This window comes from Coregonus lavaretus (genome assembly GCF_964263955.1).
Source record: "Coregonus lavaretus genome assembly, chromosome: 22".
NCBI classification, from domain to species: domain Eukaryota; kingdom Metazoa; phylum Chordata; class Actinopteri; order Salmoniformes; family Salmonidae; genus Coregonus; species Coregonus lavaretus.
Window position 1 is genome coordinate 41780185 of NC_140009.1, and position 22750 is coordinate 41802934.

The 22750-nt window shown below is 42.0% G+C and overlaps 1 protein-coding gene across 1 annotated transcript; it reads right to left on the bottom strand.

Annotated features, from left to right (window-relative positions):
- Nucleotides 1–1113: 1113 nt before the first annotated feature.
- Nucleotides 1114–22453, bottom strand: LOC311149959 (neuronal acetylcholine receptor subunit alpha-4-like; the record flags this gene model as incomplete). The annotated part of the gene is made up of 5 exons (XM_084187179.1): nucleotides 22328–22453; nucleotides 21085–21129; nucleotides 20816–20925; nucleotides 4041–5529; nucleotides 1114–1239 (listed from the first exon to the last, which is right to left on the bottom strand). Exons 2-5 carry the CDS (start codon nucleotides 21112–21114, stop codon nucleotides 1114–1116), a joined length of 1755 nt encoding a protein of 584 aa, XP_084043305.1. The 5' UTR covers nucleotides 21115–21129; nucleotides 22328–22453.
- Nucleotides 22454–22750: the final 297 nt, after the last annotated feature.

The window sequence follows — 22750 nt, forward strand, 5'->3', positions numbered from 1 at the left end:
AAGAACAACCAGGCATCCTCTACTGATGGAATGAGGTCAATATCCATCCAGGATACCCGAGCCAGGTCAATTAGAATGTATGATCTGTGTAGTTATATTATTCGTATATATCAGAGCCATTTGCATTGCTAGTTATAGCCTAATATTAGCTAGCTAACATTGAACCTGGTTGGTTAGCTACACGTACCTGCAGATTCATGCAGGGTAGTAACGTTATGAGTTGGGATTATGGTTCATTGTTTAGCTAGCTAGCTACATGTCTAAACAAAAGACTCCAATACTATGCAAGTAACCATTTCAATAGAATGTTGGTGATGTCACTGCGACAACTGTCGATAGATGTAGCTGGTAAATTCGCTCTGGCTCTCTACTCGGATTTCAGTGCACTCTCGTCTGAGTGTGCCAGAGCGCAGAGTAACTGACAAATGTACGAATGCTCAACACCCGTTGAATATGGCCGGTGTCAGTAAATGTTGGCAAAAAGCGTAATTAAATTGTTGCCAGCAGCACAGTTGCTGTCACCAATGCTCTGGATAACATAAAAACATCCTACCCAGCTCTTCTAGGGTGAGTAAAATGGTCAGAGTGAGTTATGTTCTCTCATTTCTGTCTGGAAGTAGCTAGCAAGCTAGCCAACTTTAGCCAGTTCGTTTGGGTGCTTGACTGCTGTTGTTAGGTCAGAACGCTCGGATCAACCCTACTCCTCGGCCAGAGCGTCCAGTGTGCGCAGAGTGCACTCTGAATTTACGATGGGTAATGGAAACACTTCAACCACTACATTTTTATTTTTTTGCGAAAGGTGTGATGTCATTATGTCCAGCTGTTTTGATCAACACAAAATAGTGAAATGGAACTACACCTTAGCATCTATGTTGGAAAAAAATCACTGGACAGCTTAATGAAAACAGCTAGTGACACACGCATTCAATCCCCCCCCCCCCCCCCCCAAAAAAAAAGCATAATATACAAATCAACCATTGTCAGAAAACCTAGAAATAAATTGGCCTAGCGAGACGCACAGGTAACTTTGTATTTTAACTCAGTGTCTCTTGTTGTTAATCACTTTCGGAATTGGATTTCCACACGGTATTATTGTGTCTGGAATCTAGGTTTCTAGATCATTCCAGCCAACCAAGGAGGAAGAAATAGTCCCAATGTTCCCAGTATACACACCAGTACAAACATCCAGAGAAATATCCTGTCAATGACCATGGCCACATACTTCCAGTCCTCCTTCACCTGGTGGAGAAGAAAAACATAGATGAGACAGTCATTTAGAATCTCCACACCGCATTACACATTTACAGGCTGTCAATTTACGCCCTTGATTGAGTTCTTGCAAATGGATGAATTTTTTAATTACAAGGGGAAGCTACCCCTTAAATATCAGTCAATCCCAGCTTGCTTATGAAATATTCAGGGCAACATTGTCAAGCCTTAATTGCTTCAAAGAGAGGTCTATAGTGGCTCGAGCTCCTGGCTGTATGCTTTGTTGAGTTTGAATGGCAGCCCTGCTTCTGCGCCACAGGGACCTACAGTGCCTTCCGAAAGTATTCACACCCCTTGACTTTTTCCACATTTTGATGTGTTACAAAGTGGGATTCGAATGTATTTAATTGTCATTTTTTGTCAACACAAAACACTCTAATGTCAAAGTGGAAGAAAAATTCGAACATTTGTAAAGAATTCATAAAAAAACTAAACACTAATATATTATATCTTGATTAGACAAGTATTCAACCCCCTGAGTCAATACATATTAGAATCACCTTTGGCAGTGATTACAGAGTATTTCTGGGTAAGTCTGTCAAATTGGTTGTTGATCATTGCTAGACAACCATTTTCAGGTCTCGTCCACTCAGGAACATTCACTGTCTTCATGGTAAGCAACTCCAGTGTAGATTTGGCCTTGTCTTTTAGGTTATTGTCCTGCTGAAAGGTAAATTCATCTCCCAGTGTCTGGTGGAAAGCAGACTGAACCAGGTTTTCCACTGGGATTTTGCCTGTGCTTAGCTCCGTTTCTTTTTTATCCTGAAAAACTGCTTTCCACCAGACACTGGGAGATGAATTTACCTTTCAGCAGGACAATAACCTAAAAGACAAGGCCAAATCTACACTGGAGTTGCTTACCAAGAATACAGTGAATGTTCCTGATTGGCCGAGTTACAGTTTTGACTTAAATCTGCTTGAAAATCTATGGCTTGACCAGAAAATGGTTGTTTAGCAATAATCAACAACCAATTTCACAGAGCTGGAAGAATTTTGAAAATAATAATGGGCAAATAGTGTACAATACAGGTGTGCAAAGCTCTTGGAGACTTACCCAGAAATACTCAAAGCTGTAATCGCTTTTCGTGGTGATGATTTCTGGGATCTTGTTTCATTTGAAATACACTTTAAAGCTGCAATATGTAACTTTTCTAGCGACCCGACCAAATTAACATAGAAATGAAAACAAGTCTAAGATGCGGTAGATCTGTTCTATGTGCTCTATTTCTATGCTTCCCGTTCTTAAGTTTAGTTTTTGCGTCTTTTACTTTCGGTTTTGTACACCAGCTTCAAACAGCTGAAAATGCAATATTTTTGTTATGGAAAATATATTTCACAGCGGTTTAGATGATACAATGATTATCTACACTATACTTGCTTGTTTTGTCACATAAACTGAAATTAGAACTATTAGCATTTTTAGTAACCAGGAAATGGCGGAGTGATTTCTACATAGTGCACCTTTAAATAGGGCTATACATTCAGCCAGAAATTCGACAATGATATACTTGACCTGTTCATCTTAATGCGGATAATCACATTTTTACCTCAGAGACTAGGCAGCTCTTCAGGGGGTGTTAATGCTTTAGCAGATTTTTCATGGAATTTTTGTTGGGGGGTTTATGGGTTCTAAATGTCAAAGGACTAATCTTTTCATATGTATCATGCATTCAAGCTATATCTTAGGCAGGGGTTGGAACCGGTTCAGGGAACTGAACCAAAAACTGGAAAATAACTACATTTTTCAAGGAACAGAAATGGAACCTGGAACGAAAGTGATCCATACTGTTCTGGAACAGAACTGTTATTTTAAAAGCATGGGAATCGGTTAATAACGTTATTTTACGTTCCATTTTTTTGTTGTTGTCCCACAACAAAACGCAACAAAGCGCCTATGCAAAGCCCTCACTCTGTCAAACTTATTCCAGTGTCTGCCTACAAGCTGAACATCTTTGCCTGTGCGTGTGCATGTTTAGGCTACCTGCCCCTCTCCCCTCCGAAGCATAGGCTACTGTACTGACGTTACAAGCTTGATTCAGAAGATAGGGAAATATCTTTTTTATTAGCTTTTTCAATGCTAGTTAAGGATCATGAGTTATTATGTTTCATGTTGGGATTTATTAACTACAAAAAGGTAAGATCTATTTTTAATTCTGGTGCCGCTCTGCACACAGAAGCTTGTTAGCTAGCTAGCTCAAGCTTGTTCGCTAGCTAGCTCAAAGGATATTCAACGTTCCTCCATAGCAGCCGCTCCTCCTAGGTATAATTCTGTGGTCCTAATTCAGATAATGCATGTCATAACAAGATGCCCTGCACTTCAAGCCTCCTCCTCAACCCTTTCTCGCTCTCTCCCCACCTGCAAAAGTTCAGCATCTTGCGCTACAGCCTAGACTTGTTTGTCCATCACGCATGTAAACAACTAGCTTGCCTGCTCTATCCGCACTTATTGGTGAAGTAATTTAATGAGCTAAATGTAAAAAACTGTTGATTTCACAGGTTAAAAAAAAGGAACAGAAAGGAACAATATAAACCGGTACTTTTTTTTGGTTAGAACCGGTTCAGAACTTTATTTTGCTGGTCAGAACAGTGGAACAAACCCCCCAAAAATGTGGTTCTGTTCAGAACGAAACACGATATTAGGGTAACCTTGCAACAATATCTTCTTAAAGGGCAATGCTACTTCCCATATCGAGAGAACGTTAGGTCAACCATTCGTGGTTCATACGGAAATGAAAGAGCTCTGACAGAAAAGGTAATGTCAATAAACTCACCAAGAAGTCAGCGTCCTCTGCCCTGAGGTGGTCAGCGATATACTGCACGCCCTCTATGGCCCTTCTCATTGACGGAGATATTGTGGGGATCACGGTTTCCCAGGTACCTAGAGCCATGGTTGGCTCAGTGGAGGAGGCTCTACCAAGGTGGTCTAGCAGGATTTGTCTCTTTAGCCTTCCTCCACCTACAGCCCCTCGGCCCTTGCCACCAACAGCGGCCCCACACCCCTCTTTGTTAAAGCTGCGGGAGCGGCAGTGGTGCTCGGTCATCTGGGGGGGCTCCTGGTTTGGCTCCCTCTGGTGGTCAAACACGTGCTCTACACTATGGCTCCACCTGTTGGGGGCCAGTATCCGCGGCTCAACCCGGGACAGAGAGTGTAGGGGGCCCAAGGGACCCAGCGGCAGAGACGGGGGGGAGGAGGAGGAGGACGGGGTGGAGGAGTGGGTTGTGCAGGACAAGGGGGAGGCGGTGTTCCCCAGCTTGGAATGCTCTTCCAGGAGGATGGAGTACTTGCTGGAGGCGGAGCGGCAGCAGAGCTGGGGGGCCTTGGGGGGGTGCTCCTCCAAAAGCAGGCCCTGGGGTGGAGAGGGAGAGGACGAAGGAGAGAGGGTCAGGATGATGGGGCTGTCAGAGTGCGTGGCAGGGAGAGTGTGCCCCAGCTGTCCTAGCTGTCCTAGCCCCGTCTCCACCCCGGCCCAGAAAGACTGGGACTGACCGGCTGCTGTCGAGGAGCTGGTCTGGTCCATCATCTCAATCAGCTTCCGGCAGTTCTGCCTGGCAGTGGCCGGGGGCCGCTTCATGAAGAGCACGCGAGGCACCAGGTCCAGGAAGACCCGCCGCACCCAGTGGGGCATGCAGTGGGTGCGCGGTGAGCGATGGTGCACGTTGAGCACGAAGACGGTGATGATGATAGAGAGGGTGACAAAGATCATGGTGAAGAGGAGGTACTCGCCGATGAGCGGGATGACCAGTGAGGTGGACGGGATGATCTCGGTAATGAGCAAGAGGAAGACAGTGAGAGACAGCAACACAGAGATACACAGAGTGATCTTCTCGCCACACTGGGAGGGCAGATAGAACACCAAGACAGTCAGACAGGAGATTAACAAACATGGTATAATCAGGTTGATGGTGTAGAAGAGCGGCAGCCTGCGGATGATGAAGTAGTAGGTGATGTCGGGGTAGATCTCGGTGCAACACTCATACTTCTTGGTGTTGTACTTGCCCACAGCGTTGATGATCACCCACTCGCCACTCTCCCAGTAGTCCATCTGGTCCACGTCACTGGCCATGCCGATCAAGTCGATCTTGGCCCGGTCGTAGGTCCACGAGCCAAACTTCATCTTACAGTTCTGCTGGTCGAAGGGGAAGAAGGTGACGTCGATGCTGCAGGAGGACTTGTAGATGGCCGGCGGCATCCACTTGATGTGCCCGTCGTGGAACAGGTGGGCCTTGGTCAGGTGGGTCACTGCGAAGTCACCATCAGCGCTACAGAGGAAATACAGTATATTCGAGAAGTAAGTAACTCCTTAAATGCGTTATTCATGCAATATATGTAGGCCGTTTATTTTAAGGATTCAGTCTACAATTATTACAATATGGACGATTTACAGGTTTTCGAAAAGTGTGCATTTCTTAAGTCTGCATTGGTCCCTAAATTCATATTAGCACAAAATAATATTGAACAGATCCTAACCTAGTGTTATTCATGTACAATTTTACACAATACCACACTGTATTATCACTGACTGCATGTTCAATGACAACAAGGAACACACCAACAAAAAAACACAATTTTAATGAGGAACATCCCCCATCTAATTACAAATGCATGTATTCATATTTCCCCTGAGTTTGCAATATCTCCCACTGCATTTTGCATGCCTGCTGTCAACAGTGGATAACATTTTTATGTAGGGGAGAGTGGTGTAAGTTGAGCCAAAGGGGTAAGTTGAGCCACCCTTGTTTCTAGGAAACCATACACAAAATTAATAATTTGACCAAATATTTAGGAATAGGTCATCGTTTCATGGAATCTGTGAAGGAAGAAAAAGTGGTAAGCAAGTTAGGACAAAAAAACTGATTTTCACCAAGTCAAATGAATGTATTGTGTTAGAGGTTTCATGATGCTTGTATCTAAACCAAAGTACATCATTTTAAGATTGTTCTATACATCCATTTGGGTCTCTAAGCTTCAATATGACGTCCAAAACCTAGCATGAAAGTGCATCCTTGTTTGCCATGGGGTAAGTCGAGCCAATGGCCATGGAGTAAGTTGAGCCAATAGCAAGTTGAGCAAATTGAAGTGTTTCTTTCCAGGAATTATCACTGGGATATGAGGTAACAACAGGGCCTGGCCTATGTTAAAAGTGTTCAAAAAGTGTTTGTCTCAACACTAGGCCCCTAAGCCCTTTATCGAGTGGCCACTTGCTGCTGTGTTCGATAGTGATCACTCGAGTCTGCAAGTGTTTTGGCAAAAATGAGCATTGAGACGATGTGCACTTGACGTCCCAACTGCCACTTATCAATATTCCACAATTCTAAATCCATTCGCGAGGATTGTCTCCCTCGACCTGACTTGTAGGATGACTCACTTTCTATGAAACACGGGCACTGAGGACCTGGGGCAGACACACACATACTCCGATGGACATCTCTCTACTCCTACACAAAATATGTGCAAGTATATCGGTCATGAAAAGATCTTACCTCAAGGACACTACAGTGAGGGAAAAAAGTATTTGATCCCCTGCTGATTTTGTACGTTTGCCCACTGACAAAGAAATGATCAGTCTATAATTTTAATGGTAGGTTTATTTGAACAGTGAGAGACAGAATAACAACAAGAAAATCCAGAAAAACGCATGTCAAAAATTTTATAAATTGATTAGCATTTTAATGAGGGAAATAAGTAGAGAAGAAGAACTGTCAATCCCCTCTCAATCAGAAAGATTTCTGGCTCCCAGGTGTCTTTTATACAGGTAACGAGCTGAGATTAGGAGCACACTCTTAAAGGGAGTGCTCCTAATCTCAGCTTGTTACCTGTATAAAAGACACCTGTCTACAGAAGCAATCAATCAATCAGATTCCAAACTCTCCACCATGGCCAAGACCAAAGAGCTCTCCAAGGATGTCAGGGACAAGATTGTAGACCTACACAAGGCTGGAATGGGCTTCAAGACCATCGCCAAGCAGCTCGGTGAGAAGGTGACAACAGTTGGTGCGATTATTCACAAATGGAAGAAACACAAAAGAACTGTCAATCTCCCTCGGCCTGGGGCTCCATGCAAGATTTCACCTCGTGGAGTTGCAATGATCATGAGAACAGTGAGGAATCAGCCCAGAACTACACGGGAGGATCTTGTCAATGATCTCAAGGCAGCTGGGACCATAGTCACCAAGAAAACAATTGGTAACACACTACGCCGTGAAGGACTGAAATCCTGCAGCGCCCGCAAGGTCACCCTGCTCAAGAAAGCACATATACAGGACCGTCTGAAGTTTGCCAATGAACATCTGAATGATTCAGAGGAGAACTAGGTGAAAGTGTTGTGGTCAGATGAGACCAAAATCGAGCTCTTTGGCATCAACTCAACTCGCCGTGTTTGGAGGAGGAGGAATGCTGCCTAAGACCCCAAGAACACCATCCCCATCGTCAAACATGGAGGTGGAAATATTATGCTTTGGGGGTGTTTTTCTGCTAAGGGGACAGGACAACTTCACCGCATCAAAGGGACGATGGACGGGGCCATGTACCGTCAAATCTTGGGTGAGAACCTCCTTCCCTCAGCCAGGGCATTGAAAATGGGTCATGGATGGGTATTCCAGCATGACAATGACCCAAAATACACGGCCAAGGCAACAAAGGAGTGGCTCAAGAAGAAGCACATTAAGGTCCTGGAGTGGCCTAGCCAGTCTCCAGACCTTAATCCCATAGAAAATCTGTGGAGGGAGCTGAAGGTTCGAGTTGCCAAACGTCAGCCTTGAAACCTTAATGACTTGGAGAAGATCTGCAAAGAGGAATGGAACAAAATCCCTCCTGAGATGTGTGCAAACCTGGTGACCAACTACAAGAAACGTCTGACCTCTGTGATTGCCAACAAGGGTTTTGCCACCAAGTACTAAGTCATGTTTTGCAGAGGGGTCAAATACTTATTTCCCTCATTAAAATGCAAATCAATTTATAAAAATTTTTACATGCGTTTTTCTGGATTTTGTTGTTGTTATTCTGTCTCTCACTGTTCAAATAAACCTACTATTAAAATTATAGACTGATCATGTCTTTGTCAGTGGGCAAACGTACAAAATCAGCAGAGGATCAAATACTTTTTTCCCTCACTGTACATACTTTTTGAAGAAATTAGAGACTTGTTCGGTGGACTCGAATGACTTGTGTACTATGGATGTCTCTAGCCTTTATACAAATATTCCTCATCAAGAGGGTTTAGATGCGATGAAACATAATTTGAATCAAAGAACAGAACTGGATCCCCCCACTGACTTATTGTTGAGCTTGACTAAGGAAATATTGACTAAGAATTATTTTAAGTTTGAAAACTGTTATTATCATCAGTTTCAAGGAAGTTGTGCTCAATTATGCAAATGTTTTATGGGGACATTTTTGTTGGACTTTGTATACGATAATAATCCCTATTCTAAGTTTATCAAAGTGTCTATGAGATATATTGAAGACATTTTTATCATTTGGTCAGGTGATTATCTTGAATTGCAGGAATTCTTTACATACAAGAATTCCAGGATGCCGTCCATTAAATTTACATTAGTATCCGTTAAAGAATGTGTCCTTTTTGGATGTTTTGGTTAAGAAAGATGGCAATGGCTTGCACACTGAGGTGTATAGAAAAGAAACGGATAGAAATACCTTTTTTCATTTCAGCAGTTATCATACACCTTCATTAAAAATAGTTTAACATATAGCCAACTCCTTCGTATTAGGCGCATTTGTGACTCTGATTTATCATTTGATGTACATGCCAAAGATTTATGTGAACGATTCAAAACACAAAATAATAATTATTGGACAATTGCCTTAAGAGAGTAAGACAAACTGAGCGGAATGCATTATTGCAACCACGTCAAAGGAATCCCTCTCCTCCCTCTGCAACTTCGGTGTCCACTTTACAGTCCTATTTCAAGGTCGATCAAGGAAGTGGTTAATAGACATTGGCACATATTACACAGTGACCCCAGCTTTGGTAAAGCATTTGAATCCCCCCTGAGGTTTTGGTATAAGAGACCCTCAGATTTATGTGATTGTTTAATAAGGTCAGATTTGCCTAAGAAAAAAATATCACATTTTATGTCTATCATTCCTGATGGCAATTTCCCTTGTCACAACTGTGTCCACTGTTATGCCATGATCAGAGGGAACTCTCTTATCCATCCCCGTTCGGGTGAGAGGATAAAGGTTCTAGGTAGAATAACATGTAACACGAAATATGTTGTATATCTCCTTAAGTGTTCCTGTAACTTTTATTATGTGGGTAAGACCAACTTAAGACAAGGATATGTGAGCACAAGAGCTCCATTCTCAACCAATATGAAAAATCACCTGTTGCCAGGCATTTCAATAGCCATAATCATAAACTAAGTGCTTTACATTATATGGTTATTGAATTAGTGAAGGCGCCACGTAGGGAAGGAGATAAGGACAGTGGCGACCCATCATTCAGGACCCGTCATTGTTTTGAGCCCCACCTTTTTAGCTAAATAAATTAATTGGGTTGCCTGTTTTGCATGTTATTTTGGCATTAATACGTGTCACATATCAGTTTGCAAACAATGTAAAAAACATAATAATAATATCATTGAGTTAATAAAGCTGCATGCAAACTTGGTCTCTTTTTTGCTTTCTTGAGTAAGGCAGCTCCAAAATGCAGGTGTTTCAGCCTAGCGCAGTGCTTTCTGTGGTGGTGGGTCAGCCAGCGTAGGGGTTGTTAATGTTCACTAGTTGCGCCGTGATTGGCTCACTGTTCTGTCACTCATGGTGATACTATGTCACCGCGAAATATAAGGGTAAAGCTCGAAAATTCAAGCCCCTTGGGTGCTGCCATAGAGTTACATTAGAAGTGCCCATCCAAGAATGCTCAAGATCATTGGCCACAGATAAAATGATGTCAAATCACGTTAGCTTTGATTGGACTGATCATGTCAACATCATACTTTCAAAATCTTAGCTAGCAGTCAACATCATGAATCAAGTCAACAATCTACTGGCAAATCCTTTTAAATCCTTGTCAAATGAAGATAAATAATGAAGCAAAATTATAGATAAAACGTATCGGTGCTCATCGGCCATTGGATCATAAACATTACACAACAAGTCGCAAATTCAACAATGAGTGGATTGGAAGGAATCAGTGGCTAACTGCAAGCATTGCAAAGTAGTCACTAGCCTGCTATTCAGTGGAGTGGGTGTGTGGTCCCAAGTCTGGGTTTAAGGGTCTCTTTTCCAAGCTTAAAAGGATAAACATTCAAGTTTGGCCATGCTGTCAATCCAGCATGACTTCTGCCGAGCTCAAAACAACTGAAAACTCGGAACTGGGAAATCTGACTTAAGTGAGCTCAAGACAACTGGGAACTTGGGAAAAAACTAGCTTTGAACGGTCATCCAACTCGGAATTGTAAGTCGGGAACTCTGGCCTCTTTCTAGAAATCCGACCTGAAGATCACTGACGTCATCATGATTCAACCTTGTTTTTTTCAGAGTTCCCAGTTGTCTTGAAAGCATCATAAATCCAGAGAATGCCAGACTTTGATGACAAAGCCGCCTTCCTGTTCAAGTGAGCACAGCACAACAAGGTGAGTCCAAAAATGTATTGTATGCTGCTGCATAAATTATGTAATATGCCAGGGAGATATGTATACTGTAGGTAAGAAAGTAATACTAAGTGTATGTTGTGTAGTAAGCTGTTAGTAGCCCATGTGCCTCACCCTAATAATGTGGTCCCTTTTCCCCTCTTAATTTCACCTACTGTTCTGACTTGGTGGTGCACATGTAGCCTATAGCCTGTTTTAGAGAAATGTAATCATTGAATATTGTAAGAGCTTTCATTGTCTGCTTTTATGCCCCCTTTATTTATCCTACGGTTCTGACTTGGTGTACAGGGAGAATACTGTAAGAACGGCCTATGTTCTGAATTCTGTCACTGTACATTTCAAAAGTGCTGAACAAATAGTTATATTGACTACGTCCATTTTAGCTCGCTCATTAATGTCTTAATCGAAGTTACCGACTGCATCTTATCTGCTCATCGTCCCCTTATGCCATAGTTTGTACATCTCAATTGTCAATAGAAACCACCTTTTTTAAGCAATTCAGGCATATCAGCTATGTTTTTTTAAAAGGCAGTAAATGAGGCTGAATGAACTGTTTTGCTGCCAGACAAGGCTCCGCTGATAGCCAGGTGTAGTAGTGGTAAGGTGTTGGGACTGCTGTTGGGACTCTGCTGTTGGGACAGATTTATGTCGGCCCTAACAGTTTGTGGGCACCGTTTGTCACAGTTATAGTGCAATTAATGCATTGTTTATTGTTGTGTTTTGTTGTGTAGTGGCTTTGCTGGCATGCATATATATATATATATATATATATATATATATATATATATATATTTTTTTTATGTGTTTACCCCACCAAGATTTACATGCTAAAATAGCCACTGGATAGGGGTAAATTACTTCTCCAAAGAGAGACATATTGGACAGACCGCTTGGGCACTCTTGCCCCAGCAGGCCTTAATGAGGAATGTTATTTTTCTTGTTTTTTTTGTAGTATGTTTTTTGTACAGGTTATAAATAGGGCAAACATTTAGGTAATAACATCATATTGTATTGTGTGACTATATATATTTATTTTAATTTTGATGTTTGCCCCACAGCTCCCTCTGCTGGGATCTCTTTATTGGGCCAATACAGGCTGTGACATTGATTGCCATTGCCTTGCATGGTGAAGAAGGGCTCCTAGCCGAAATGTTAGTGCGGCAATAAAATATGTCAATTTTAGCCTGCCTGCTGCTAGCTAGCTTCACTGACAAACACAGGGATGGAGTTTTAGCTAGCACTACCTAAGGATGTTGGGCTCTGCACTGATAAACAGCGTGTAGCTTGTCACTTATTTACGATAGTTTGACAGCTTGCTGATGAAGTTGTAGAAATGTTCCCAGCACAGTCAGTCCATACTTCAGCATGTCTCCAAAGCACCAATTGCTATGTTGTAACATTGGGTCAGCTAAACGCACAGCGCATCAGCAGACTCTATACTGTACTGACTCGGGGCAGAACAGGCTGTTTGCTGCTTCATTAAAACCCATGATAAAATAATGTTGCTAGCTTGCTTATGGAAGGAGCATTGCATTTAGTGTTTCCCTAGTTGGTTAGCTTTCATTACGTATGAAGTGACTGGCTCAGGCTTAGCTAGCAAGTTAATAATGGACAAGTTTTCGTGTACATGATCAAACTTCAGAAATACACTAAACTCCTTAGCTAGATGTAAAATCACGCGACTTTCTTGAAATTAAACTTCAAAATTAATGACAGATTTCTTGATTTATCTGACTATTTTTTAGGGTGACATAGTAGTGACAGTTGCTAGGTAACATGCTAAGATTCATGGGAAGAAGTTGCTAACAAGGGTGCCGAGTCGGCATGAGACCCACTCGATAAAGAGGCTTCCGAAGGGCGTAGTGGAGTCCTTGATGACTCAACAACTAGCGTTTGAGATTGACTCAAATGACTCGTGAAAGTGCATATCGAGTGATCGAGTGCTTGAAGTTCTCAAAGTGTTTGGTTTAAGATTCAGCCATGGTTGTAAAAAGGTAGTGGTAATTTTTCATTCAGTACAGAAATTTGTAGGCGGCTGAACTTACCCTGTACCGTAGCTCAACTTACCACATACCCCGGGGTAAGTTGTGCCAATAGACCACTTTTTTGGGACAAGCTATGTTTTCAAAACTGTAATGTTTACATGAATTCTGATTATTTCCAGGGATACACAACATCCTGAAATACAGGTATATATACAGTGCATTTGGAAAGTATTCAGACACTTTGACTTTTTCCACATTTTGTTACATTACAGCTTTATTCTAAAATGGATTAAATAAAAATAATTCCTCATCAATCTACACACAATACCCCATAATGACAAAGTGAAAACAGGTTTCTAGACATTTTTGCCAATTTGATAAAAATAAAAAACAGAAATACCTTATTTACATAAGTATTCAGACCCTTTGCTATGAGACTCGAAATTGAGCTCAAGTGCATCCTGTTTCCATTGATCATCCTTGAGATGTTTCTACAACTTGATTGGAGGCCACCTATGGTAAATTCAGTTGATTGGACATGATTTGGAAAGGCACACACCTGTCTATATAAGGTCCCACAGTTGACAGTGCATGTCAGAACAAAAACCAAGCCATGAGGTCGAAGGAAGGTAGAGCTCCGAGACAGGATTGTGTCGAGGCACAGATCTGGGGAAGGGTACCAAAATATTTCTGCAGCATTGAAGGTCTCCAAGAATCATTCTTAAATGGAAGAAGTTTGGAACCACCAAGACTATTCCTAGAGCTGGCCTGCCAGCCAAACAGAGCAATCGGGGGAGAAGGGCCTTGGTCAGGGAGGTGACCAAGAACCCGATGGTCACTCTGACAGAGTTCCTCTGTGGAGATGGGAGAACCTTTCAGAAGGACAACCATCTCTGCAGCACTCCACCAATCAGACCTTTATGGTAGAGTGGCCAGACGGAAGCCACTCCTCAGTAAAAGGCACATGACAGCCCACTTGGAGTTTGCCAAAAGGCACCTAAAGGACTCTCAGACCATCTGAAACGAAATTCTCTGGTCTGATGAAACCAAGATTGAACTCTTTGGCCTGAATGCCAAGCGTCACGTCTGGAGGAAACTTGGCACCATCCCTACAGTGAAGCATGGTGTTGGCAGCATCATGCTGTGGGGATGTTTTTCAGCGGCAGGGACTGGGAGACTATTCAGGATCGGGGGAAAGATGAACGGAGCAAAGTACAGAGAGATCCTTGATGAAAACCTGCTCCAGAGTACTCAGGACCTCAGACTGGAGCGAAGGTTCACCTTCCAACAGGACAACGACCCTAAGCACACAGCCAAGACAATGCAGGAGTGGCTTCGGGACAAGTCTCTGAATGTCCTTAAGTGGCCCAGCCAGAGGCTGGACTTGAACCCAATCTAACATATCTGGAGAGACCTGAAAATAGCTGTGCAGCAACACTCCCCATCCAACTTGACAAAGCTTGAGAGGATCTGCAGAGAAGAATGGGAGAAACTCCCCAAATACAGTTATGCCAAGCGTGTAGCGTCATACCCAAGAAGACTCGTGGCTGTAATCGCTACCAAAGGTGCTTCAACAAAGTACTGAGTAAAGGGTCTGAATACTTATGTAAATGTCATTTGTTTGTTTTTTATAAAGTTGCAAAAATGTCTATGGGATATTGTGTGTAAATTGATGAGAGAAAAAAAACAATTTAATCAATTTTAGAATAAGGCTGTAACGTAACAACATGTGGAAAAAGTTGAGGGGTCTGAATACTTTCCGAATGCACTGTGTGTATGTATAATTCCCTTGGTGGAGTGATGCTGAATGCAAAAAAATCGCTCATCTTACCCCACTCTCCCCTACTTCTAATAATTGACTGAGCTTTAAACTCATGCTTCCATGTTTGCTTAGGTTATTTCAACATCAGACCTCACATTACTTTGTTGATTTCATGAAACGTTTGGATGCAATGGATTGCAAAAGGTAATGATGCTTTTTTGTGATACCCAATCATTCACAAGTATCTGTGTTTTACCTAGCCACCAGCCCAGTTTCGGGAAACCCAACTGCAGGTTAGCGATCCAATCCACCTATCCTAATCAGTTTACTGTCCTTTTAGAGAATAAAAATGTGCCCACCTGTAGGTATCACTCAAAGTGATGCATGTCTGTGTCCTCCCAAAGCGCATCCGACCACATCCCGTCCCCTAATTCCCCGCCTAATGTATTGCATTGCGCAATGTAATAAAGTAATGCATTTTGTTTATGACCCATTTTGATTGAGCATCTATCACATCTATCTTAGCCAAATGAAGTTATTACATTGGCCATAGGACGAAAGATTTGGCTCTTGCTTGCACATATTTCCTGCCGTTCTTAAAGTCACCTTATTTGTCGTGCAGGGGTTTCCCCAACCATAACCCTTACCGGAAAAAAAGGCTTCTGGCAAGTCTTTGGCAAGCTCATATTTTCACATGAAAATTAGTTTCGTGCCAAACTGTTGCGGGAAATTTTGTGGCGACTTGTTAACTTCTGGAAAAAACGTATGGGAAGCTTGTGGCGAACATCCTTTGCTGCAAATTTCAATATATATAATATTCAAATTAGATCCGGTTTTTCGATTCTTTGTTAACAACATTGACATTTCTTACATAAACCAAATCACATATAACTTTAAATTAAATTGCTACTCACAGAGAACTAAACTAAACATACTAAATGTACTAAATATACTAAACAACATGTATTCAATGTCTTACCAGATAAAAATAAATCCAATAAAATGTTCTTATCTATCTCACAATGAAAACATTATGCAGAGTGAGTGCTCCAATATTAACCTTGAAATCATCAGCATGCTAATGAAGAAAACAGCGAAGACTGAAGATTTCCCAAATAAATTGTTTATTTAATATTTTTACAGTGGCTTGTGAAAGTATTCACCCCCCTTGGCATTTTTCCTATTTTGTTGCCTTACAACCTGGAATTAAAATTGATTTTTGGGGGGGTTGTATAATTTGATTTACACAACATGCCTACGACTTTTGAAGATGCAAAATATATTTATTTTGTGAAGCAAACAAGAAATAAGACAAAAAACTGAAAACTTGAGCATGCATAACTATTCACCCCCCTAAAGTCAATACTGTGTAGAGCCACCTTTTGCAGCAATTACAGCTGCAAGTCTCTTGGGGTATGTCTCCATAAGCTTGGCACATCTAGCCACTGGGATTTTTGCCCATTCTTCAAGGCAAAACTGCTCCAGCTCCCCCACACCCCCATAACAAAAAAAAGGGTGGTTGTCCCACTGGCTATCCTAAGTTGAATGCACCAATTTGTAAGTCGCTCTGGATAAGAGTGTCTGCTAAATTACTTAAATGTAAATGTAAATGTACAGCAATCTATAAGTCATACCACAGATTCTTAATTGGATTGAGGTCTGAGCTTTGACTAAGCCATTCCAATACATTTAAATGTTTCCCCTTAAACCACTCGAGTGTTGCTTTAGCAGTATGCTAAAAATCTATGGAAGACTGAAACAGGTTTCCCTTAAGAATTTCCCTGTATATAGCGCCATCCATCATTCCTTCAATTCTGACCAGTTTCCCAGTCCCTGCCGATGAAAAACATCCCCACAGCATGATGCTGCCACCACCATGCTTCACTGTGGGGATGGTGTTCTCGGGGTGATGAGAGGTGTTGGGTTTGTGCCAGACATAGCGTTTTCCTTGATGGCCAAAAAGCTCAATTTTAGTCTCATCTGACCAGAGTACCTTCTTCCATATGTTTGAGGAGTCTCCCACATGCTTTTGGGAAACACCAAACTTCTTCGCTTATTTTTTTCTTTAAGCAATGGCTTTTTTCTGGCCAATCTTTTGTAAAGCCCAGCTCTGTGGTCCTATGGACAGATACTCCAATCTCCGCTGTGGAGCTTTGCAGCTCCTTCAGGGTTATCTTTGGTCTCTTTGTTTCCTCTCTGATTAATGCACTCCTTGCCTGGTCCGTGAGTTTTGGTGGGCAGCCCTCTCTTGGCAGGTTTGTTGTGGTGCCATATTCTTTCAATTTTTTAATAATGGATTTAATGGTGCTCCGTGGGATGTTCAAAGTTTCTGATATTTTTTTATAACCAATCCTGAGCAGTACTTCTCCACAACTTTGTCCCTGACCTGTTTGGAGAGCTCCTTGGTCTTCATGGTGCCGCTTGCTTGGCGGTGCCCCTTGCTTATTGGTGTTGCAGACTCTGGGGCCTTTCAGAACAGGTGTATATAAACTGAGATGCGACACCTAGATTGCACACAGGTGGACTTTATTTAACTAATGATGTGACTTCTGAAGGTAATTTGTTGCACAATATCTTATTTAGGGACTTCATAGCAAAGGGGGTGAATACAGCTGACTAAATACTTTTTTTCCCCACTGTATATATATTTTCAGCAAGGAAACAAACTGCCTTGTATAAATGCTATATAAACAAACAATGTAGCTAGCATAAACTGGGACTCATGCTGTGTTCATAACCAAGTGGGAAGAAATGCTGATTGGTTAATGGCAAACATGCTGCGTCAACCATCAACATAAAGTACAGCTGTGTTCCAAACCATATGAATAGATTGCTTTTTATAAATAATGTTTTGTTGTTGCAATTAACTGCCCAAAAATGCTGTTATCGAGTTCATTTCCTTAGTTGGTGATGTCAGAGGTCAGCATGTGGGAGAAGTCGGAGCTCAGGGATGATAGATGAGTTTCCCACTAGTAATTACAAGGTTGGAGGGGCGTTCAAGTGGATTTTTCCCAGTCATATGTGGGAAATACCACCTTCCACTTGGTTAGGAACACAAGGTTAGGCCTACTAAATCTGTCTTTAAATGTGTGGTCAACTGTTCCTAGAGAGCCATAGTATACAGTGGGGAAAAAAGTATTTAGTCAGCCACCAATTGTGCAAGTTCTCCCACTTAAAAAGATGAGAGAGGCCTGTAATTTTCATCATAGGTACACGTCAACTATGACAGACAAAATGAGAAGAAAAAAAATCCAGAAAATCACATTGTAGGATTTAAATGAATTTATTTGCAAATTATGGTGGAAAATAAGTATTTGGTCAATAACAAAAGTTTCTCAATACTTTGTTATATACCCTTTGATGGCAATGACACAGGTCAAACGTTTTCTGTAAGTCTTCACAAGGTTTTCACACACTGTTGCAGGTATTTTGGCCCATTCCTTCATGCAGATCTCCTCTAGAGCAGTGATGTTTTGGGGCTGTCGCTGGGCAACACGGACTTTCAACTCCCTCCAAAGATTTTCTATGGGGTTGAGATCTGGAGACTGGCTAGGCCACTCCAGGACCTTGAAATGCTTCTTACGAAGCCACTCCTTCGTTGCCCGGGCGGTGTGTTTGGGATCATTGTCATGCTGAAAGACCCAGCCACGTTTCATCTTCAATGCCCTTGCTGATGGAAGGAGGTTTTCACTCAAAATCTCACGATACATGGCCCCATTCATTCTTTCCTTTATACGGATCAGTCGTCCTGGTCCCTTTGCAGAAAAACAGCCCCAAAGTATGATGTTTCCACCCCCAAGCTTCACAGTAGGTATGGTGTTAAATTGGATGCAACTCAGCATTCTTTGTCCTCCAAACACGACGAGTTGAGTTTTTACCAAAAAGTTCTATTTTGGTTTCATCTGACCATATGACATTCTCCCAATCCTCTTCTGGATCATCCAAATGCACTCTAGCAAACTTCAGACGGGCCTGGACATGTACTGGCTTAAGCAGGGGGACACATCTGGCACTGCAGGATTTGAGTCCCTGGCGGCGTAGTGTGTTACTGATGGTAGGCTTTGTTACTTTGGTCCCAGCTCTATGCAGGTCATTCATTAGGTCCCCCCGTGTGGTTCTGGGATTTTTGCTCACCGTTCTTGTGATCATTTTGACCCCACGGGGTGAGATCTTGCGTGGAGCCCCAGATCGAGGGAGATTATCAGTGGTCTTGTATGTCTTCCATTTCCTAATAATTGCTCCCACAGTTGATTTCTTCAAACCAAGCTGCTTACCTATTGCAGATGCAGTCTTCCCAGCCTGGTGCAGGTCTACAATTTTGTTTCTGGTGTCCTTTGACAGCTCTTTGGTCTTGGCCATAGTGGAGTTTGGAGTGTGACTGTTTGAGGTTGTGGACAGGTGTCTTTTATACTGATAACAAGTTCAAACAGGTGCCATTAATACAGGTAATGAGTGGAGGTCAGATGAGCCTCTTAAAGAAGAAGTTACAGGTCTGTGAGAGCCAGAAATCTTGCTTGTTTGTAGGTGACCAAATACTTATTTTCCACCATAATTTGCAAATAAATTCATTAAAAATCCTACAATGTGATTTTCTGGATTTCTTTTTCTCATTTTGTCTGTCATAGTTGACGTGTACCTATGATGAAAATTACAGGCCTCTCTCATCTTTTTAAGTGGGAGAACTTGCACAATTGGTGGCTGACTAAATACTTTTTTTCCCCACTGTATCTAATGTTAGATCGCTTGGTTTCCATTTCCAACTGAACATTTTTCTCCCCCTGACTGGTCATCAACGGTGACTGGTCTTTGACTGGTTCTTTATTCATTGTTGCATGTTTCATCACAATATTGTTTTGAACTGTTTGTTTTGGAGTGATGCCCGACTGAGCATTCTACCCAATGCATCGTCAATGAGCGCTGATGAAGATTTCATCAGAAGTGCATTACAGTGGCTTTGAAATACAATGAGATTGAAAAGGAGGCAAATAATTAGTAGGAAAACCTTTGTTCATTTTGATGTCACCAGATTGACTTTAGATGCAGTATAACGTTAGCTAGCTAGCTAAGATTGAGGGAAGGTCACCGGATTTAGCTAGCTAACGTTAGCATTGCTAGCTATTCTTGACAAACTTTGCTAGCTAATGACAACATTGCCATCTGTCTAAAGTTGTTTCCTACTAAATTTGACTACTTTAGCAATGTCATCGAATTTCCTGGCATTATAGTGTAATTTAGACTAAACAGTAGTTAGCTTCCTTCCAGAATGACTGGGCTTATCACCACTTTAGGGCACCACTATGGCGCCGCCGATAGAGGGCAGCTTGAGAACGTTCATAACCATGGCATGACGTGACCGAGTGACGGAGGTGCAACCTATGAATAACTCAGTATTTGGAACTCATGTGTTCACCAGAAACAACTTCTGGTAAACTGTTTGCCACTAGTGGCAATACATTTTGTTGCCAGAGGTTTGCAACAGATTAAAATAGAATCTCTAGAGAATTGTTTTCCAGAATAAACCTCTGGCGAACTGTTTGCCACTAGCAGCAAAAAAATTATTGTTGCCAAATGTTTGCCGCAAATTCACCACTAGTGGCAAACATTTGCAAACTTCTGGCAACATTTTGTGGCACACTATTTAGTTTGCAGCTAATTTGCCACAAATTTGCGGATAATTTGCAGCAACAAATTCATTTTTGTAAGGGAACCTGTACACGTCAAAACCGTTACACATCTACTTAAGATGAAAAACATGAGCCTGGTTCTGGTTTTCCTTCTTCGTTTAGTCCACTTACAGTAACAGAGCTTGATGAGTGAACGATGTGAAGGGGAGATTGCTGAGAATTGTGGGGGATCGTCTGTCTACTCTGGAGAACACTTGAGGGGGCAAAAGCAAGCGGCTATGGGCATAACTGCTAAATCCACCCCATATGTTCAATATTGGAATGACCCCTGAGATGGGGAAGTTGACTCATGCAGGTTCCAATGGGGATTCCCTAGAGTGGAACTGAGGGGGTGACTGAACGAAGAAGGAGAATTGGAATTGCAATTCAGAATTCAGAATGTGCATCAATATTCAAATCTTTCATAATGAGTTGCTGTCCAGCTGTCAAACTATTTCACTGTTAGTTTCCATACACCTGACAGCTTGATTGAAGTAAAGGGTTGCCTAAAAACAAGTCCTTACTTGTTATAAAGTACAATGTCAGGCCTCCAGATGATTTCTGAGGGGATGCGGATGGAGGTGACGTTCTCGTAGTCCTCTGGGTTCCAGCGGAGCTTGTAATCATTCCACTCCTGTTGGGAATAAAGCTGTAGTGTTCTATTAATACTGGCATACTTTACATTACAAATTACAAATGTCGAAGGTAAATGTACAATAATAGCATACAAATTCTATTATAGTGTTCTATTTAATTCTATGGACCAGTTAATCTGTATTTGATTCAAACGTACTTGTTTCACCCAGACGTTGGTCGTCATCATCTGGTTCTTTTCGTCCTATTCACACACAGAGATAAATGGAGTTCAAGGTTAAGAGAGGGGTCAGGACTATAAAATAAAGTTTCCCCCCTCAAAAAAATTAATGCCTTTTCTATAGAGTCAGAGGTCACAAATATTCTGGCAGATTGTGCTGTTTTGCCTCAAAATAGTATGTTAATGGTAACTCTGGGTGTCTGAAAATCCTTATCAAGATGTTCAAAACATATTGGAGTTGGAGACTGCTGGTTTACAGTTTACATAGAGGTGAAATATTTATAATAATACAGATAGCCCTGGAAAGCGTTTAGGACAATGCCCACAAACAATTTGCTACCCACAAGTGATAACTTCATCGAAGTCCATGCATGTTGCTCTTGTTGAATTTCTAATGAGCACCTTTTTGGTCCCTAAACGGCCATGTCTTATTTGTCCCAAGAAAGCCATATGCTTTATAAAAATGCTGGAATTCAATACAATGTAACATGCCTGTTGAAAAAAACAACAGGTTGTGTTCTTTGCTCATGAGGCCCCCAGTCTCCAGAGCTGAGCTGTCACTCCTTCTCACCGGTTTCTTTTTCCCTATCCACCATTCCCATAAACCACCCTGCTGCCTGAGAGGACTGAGACAGGACTGTGAGGACACCCTGGGAGCAGTATGCAGCTAACTCTAGCCAGAGTTTATTCTTTTAGAGACAGCAAAGCAGGCGAGTGGAGAGAGTAAGCCTTTTAATTGTGTGTCAACATTGTGAGGACCGTCCTCGAGAGTATACATGGTACAAAAGTGTAATCTAAAGCGTTGAATTAATGAGTAAAAGGCTGTGAACACCAATTATATTTTTTACCTTTTAGAATCCAACTTGGCATATAAGGTTTATTACAGTCTCTGGGACAAGCACTTAAAATTTGTTGAAATTAAACGGTCCTGGCTTACAGTAGGTCTTGCCCCTGAGACATGGCTATAGACTCCTATGGTGCCACACAAGGGACTTCAACGATGTCTCAGCTAGGTCTAGCCTGGGTCCTATCAATAGGACTCAAATCAGATAAAGTTCTGTAAAAAAATTATCTTGTACTACATTTTGGCCAAACACAGTGGGGTGAATCCTAACTTCCACCTACATTTCTAGTCTATTGACATCAATGCAAGTGAAAATTTGACTGAAGTTGAAGATTTCACCCCAGTGCGTCTATCAACCATAAAAATTGCTTTGCTAACCACATCGATGAGCTGGGCGATGGAGAGGCCAAAGTGGACCAGCACCACGTCGGAGGTGTTGGCCACAGGCCGGGACAGCTTGTTGTAGTGGGCAAACAGGTTATTGAGGAGCCTCTCCTCAGCGGCATGGGCAGCATGGAAATCATGGACCTGGGGTCCACCCAGAGGACACACTGGGAGGAGGGAGAAAGAAAATAGTCAGGGGTGCGTCCCAATAATATATGATTTTTCCAACATTTGTAGCATGATGTACAGCAGCACCCATAATGCTCTGTAACTATATCCAGTTAATCTTACTGAAGATGTTCCTAAAGCTAACACTATGGTGTCCCGTCTCCTTATTAATACAGGATTGGTGGAGGCATGGGCTAGTGGGAGCTTCCACCATATTTCTTATACCAGTATTTGTCTGTTATATCAGTG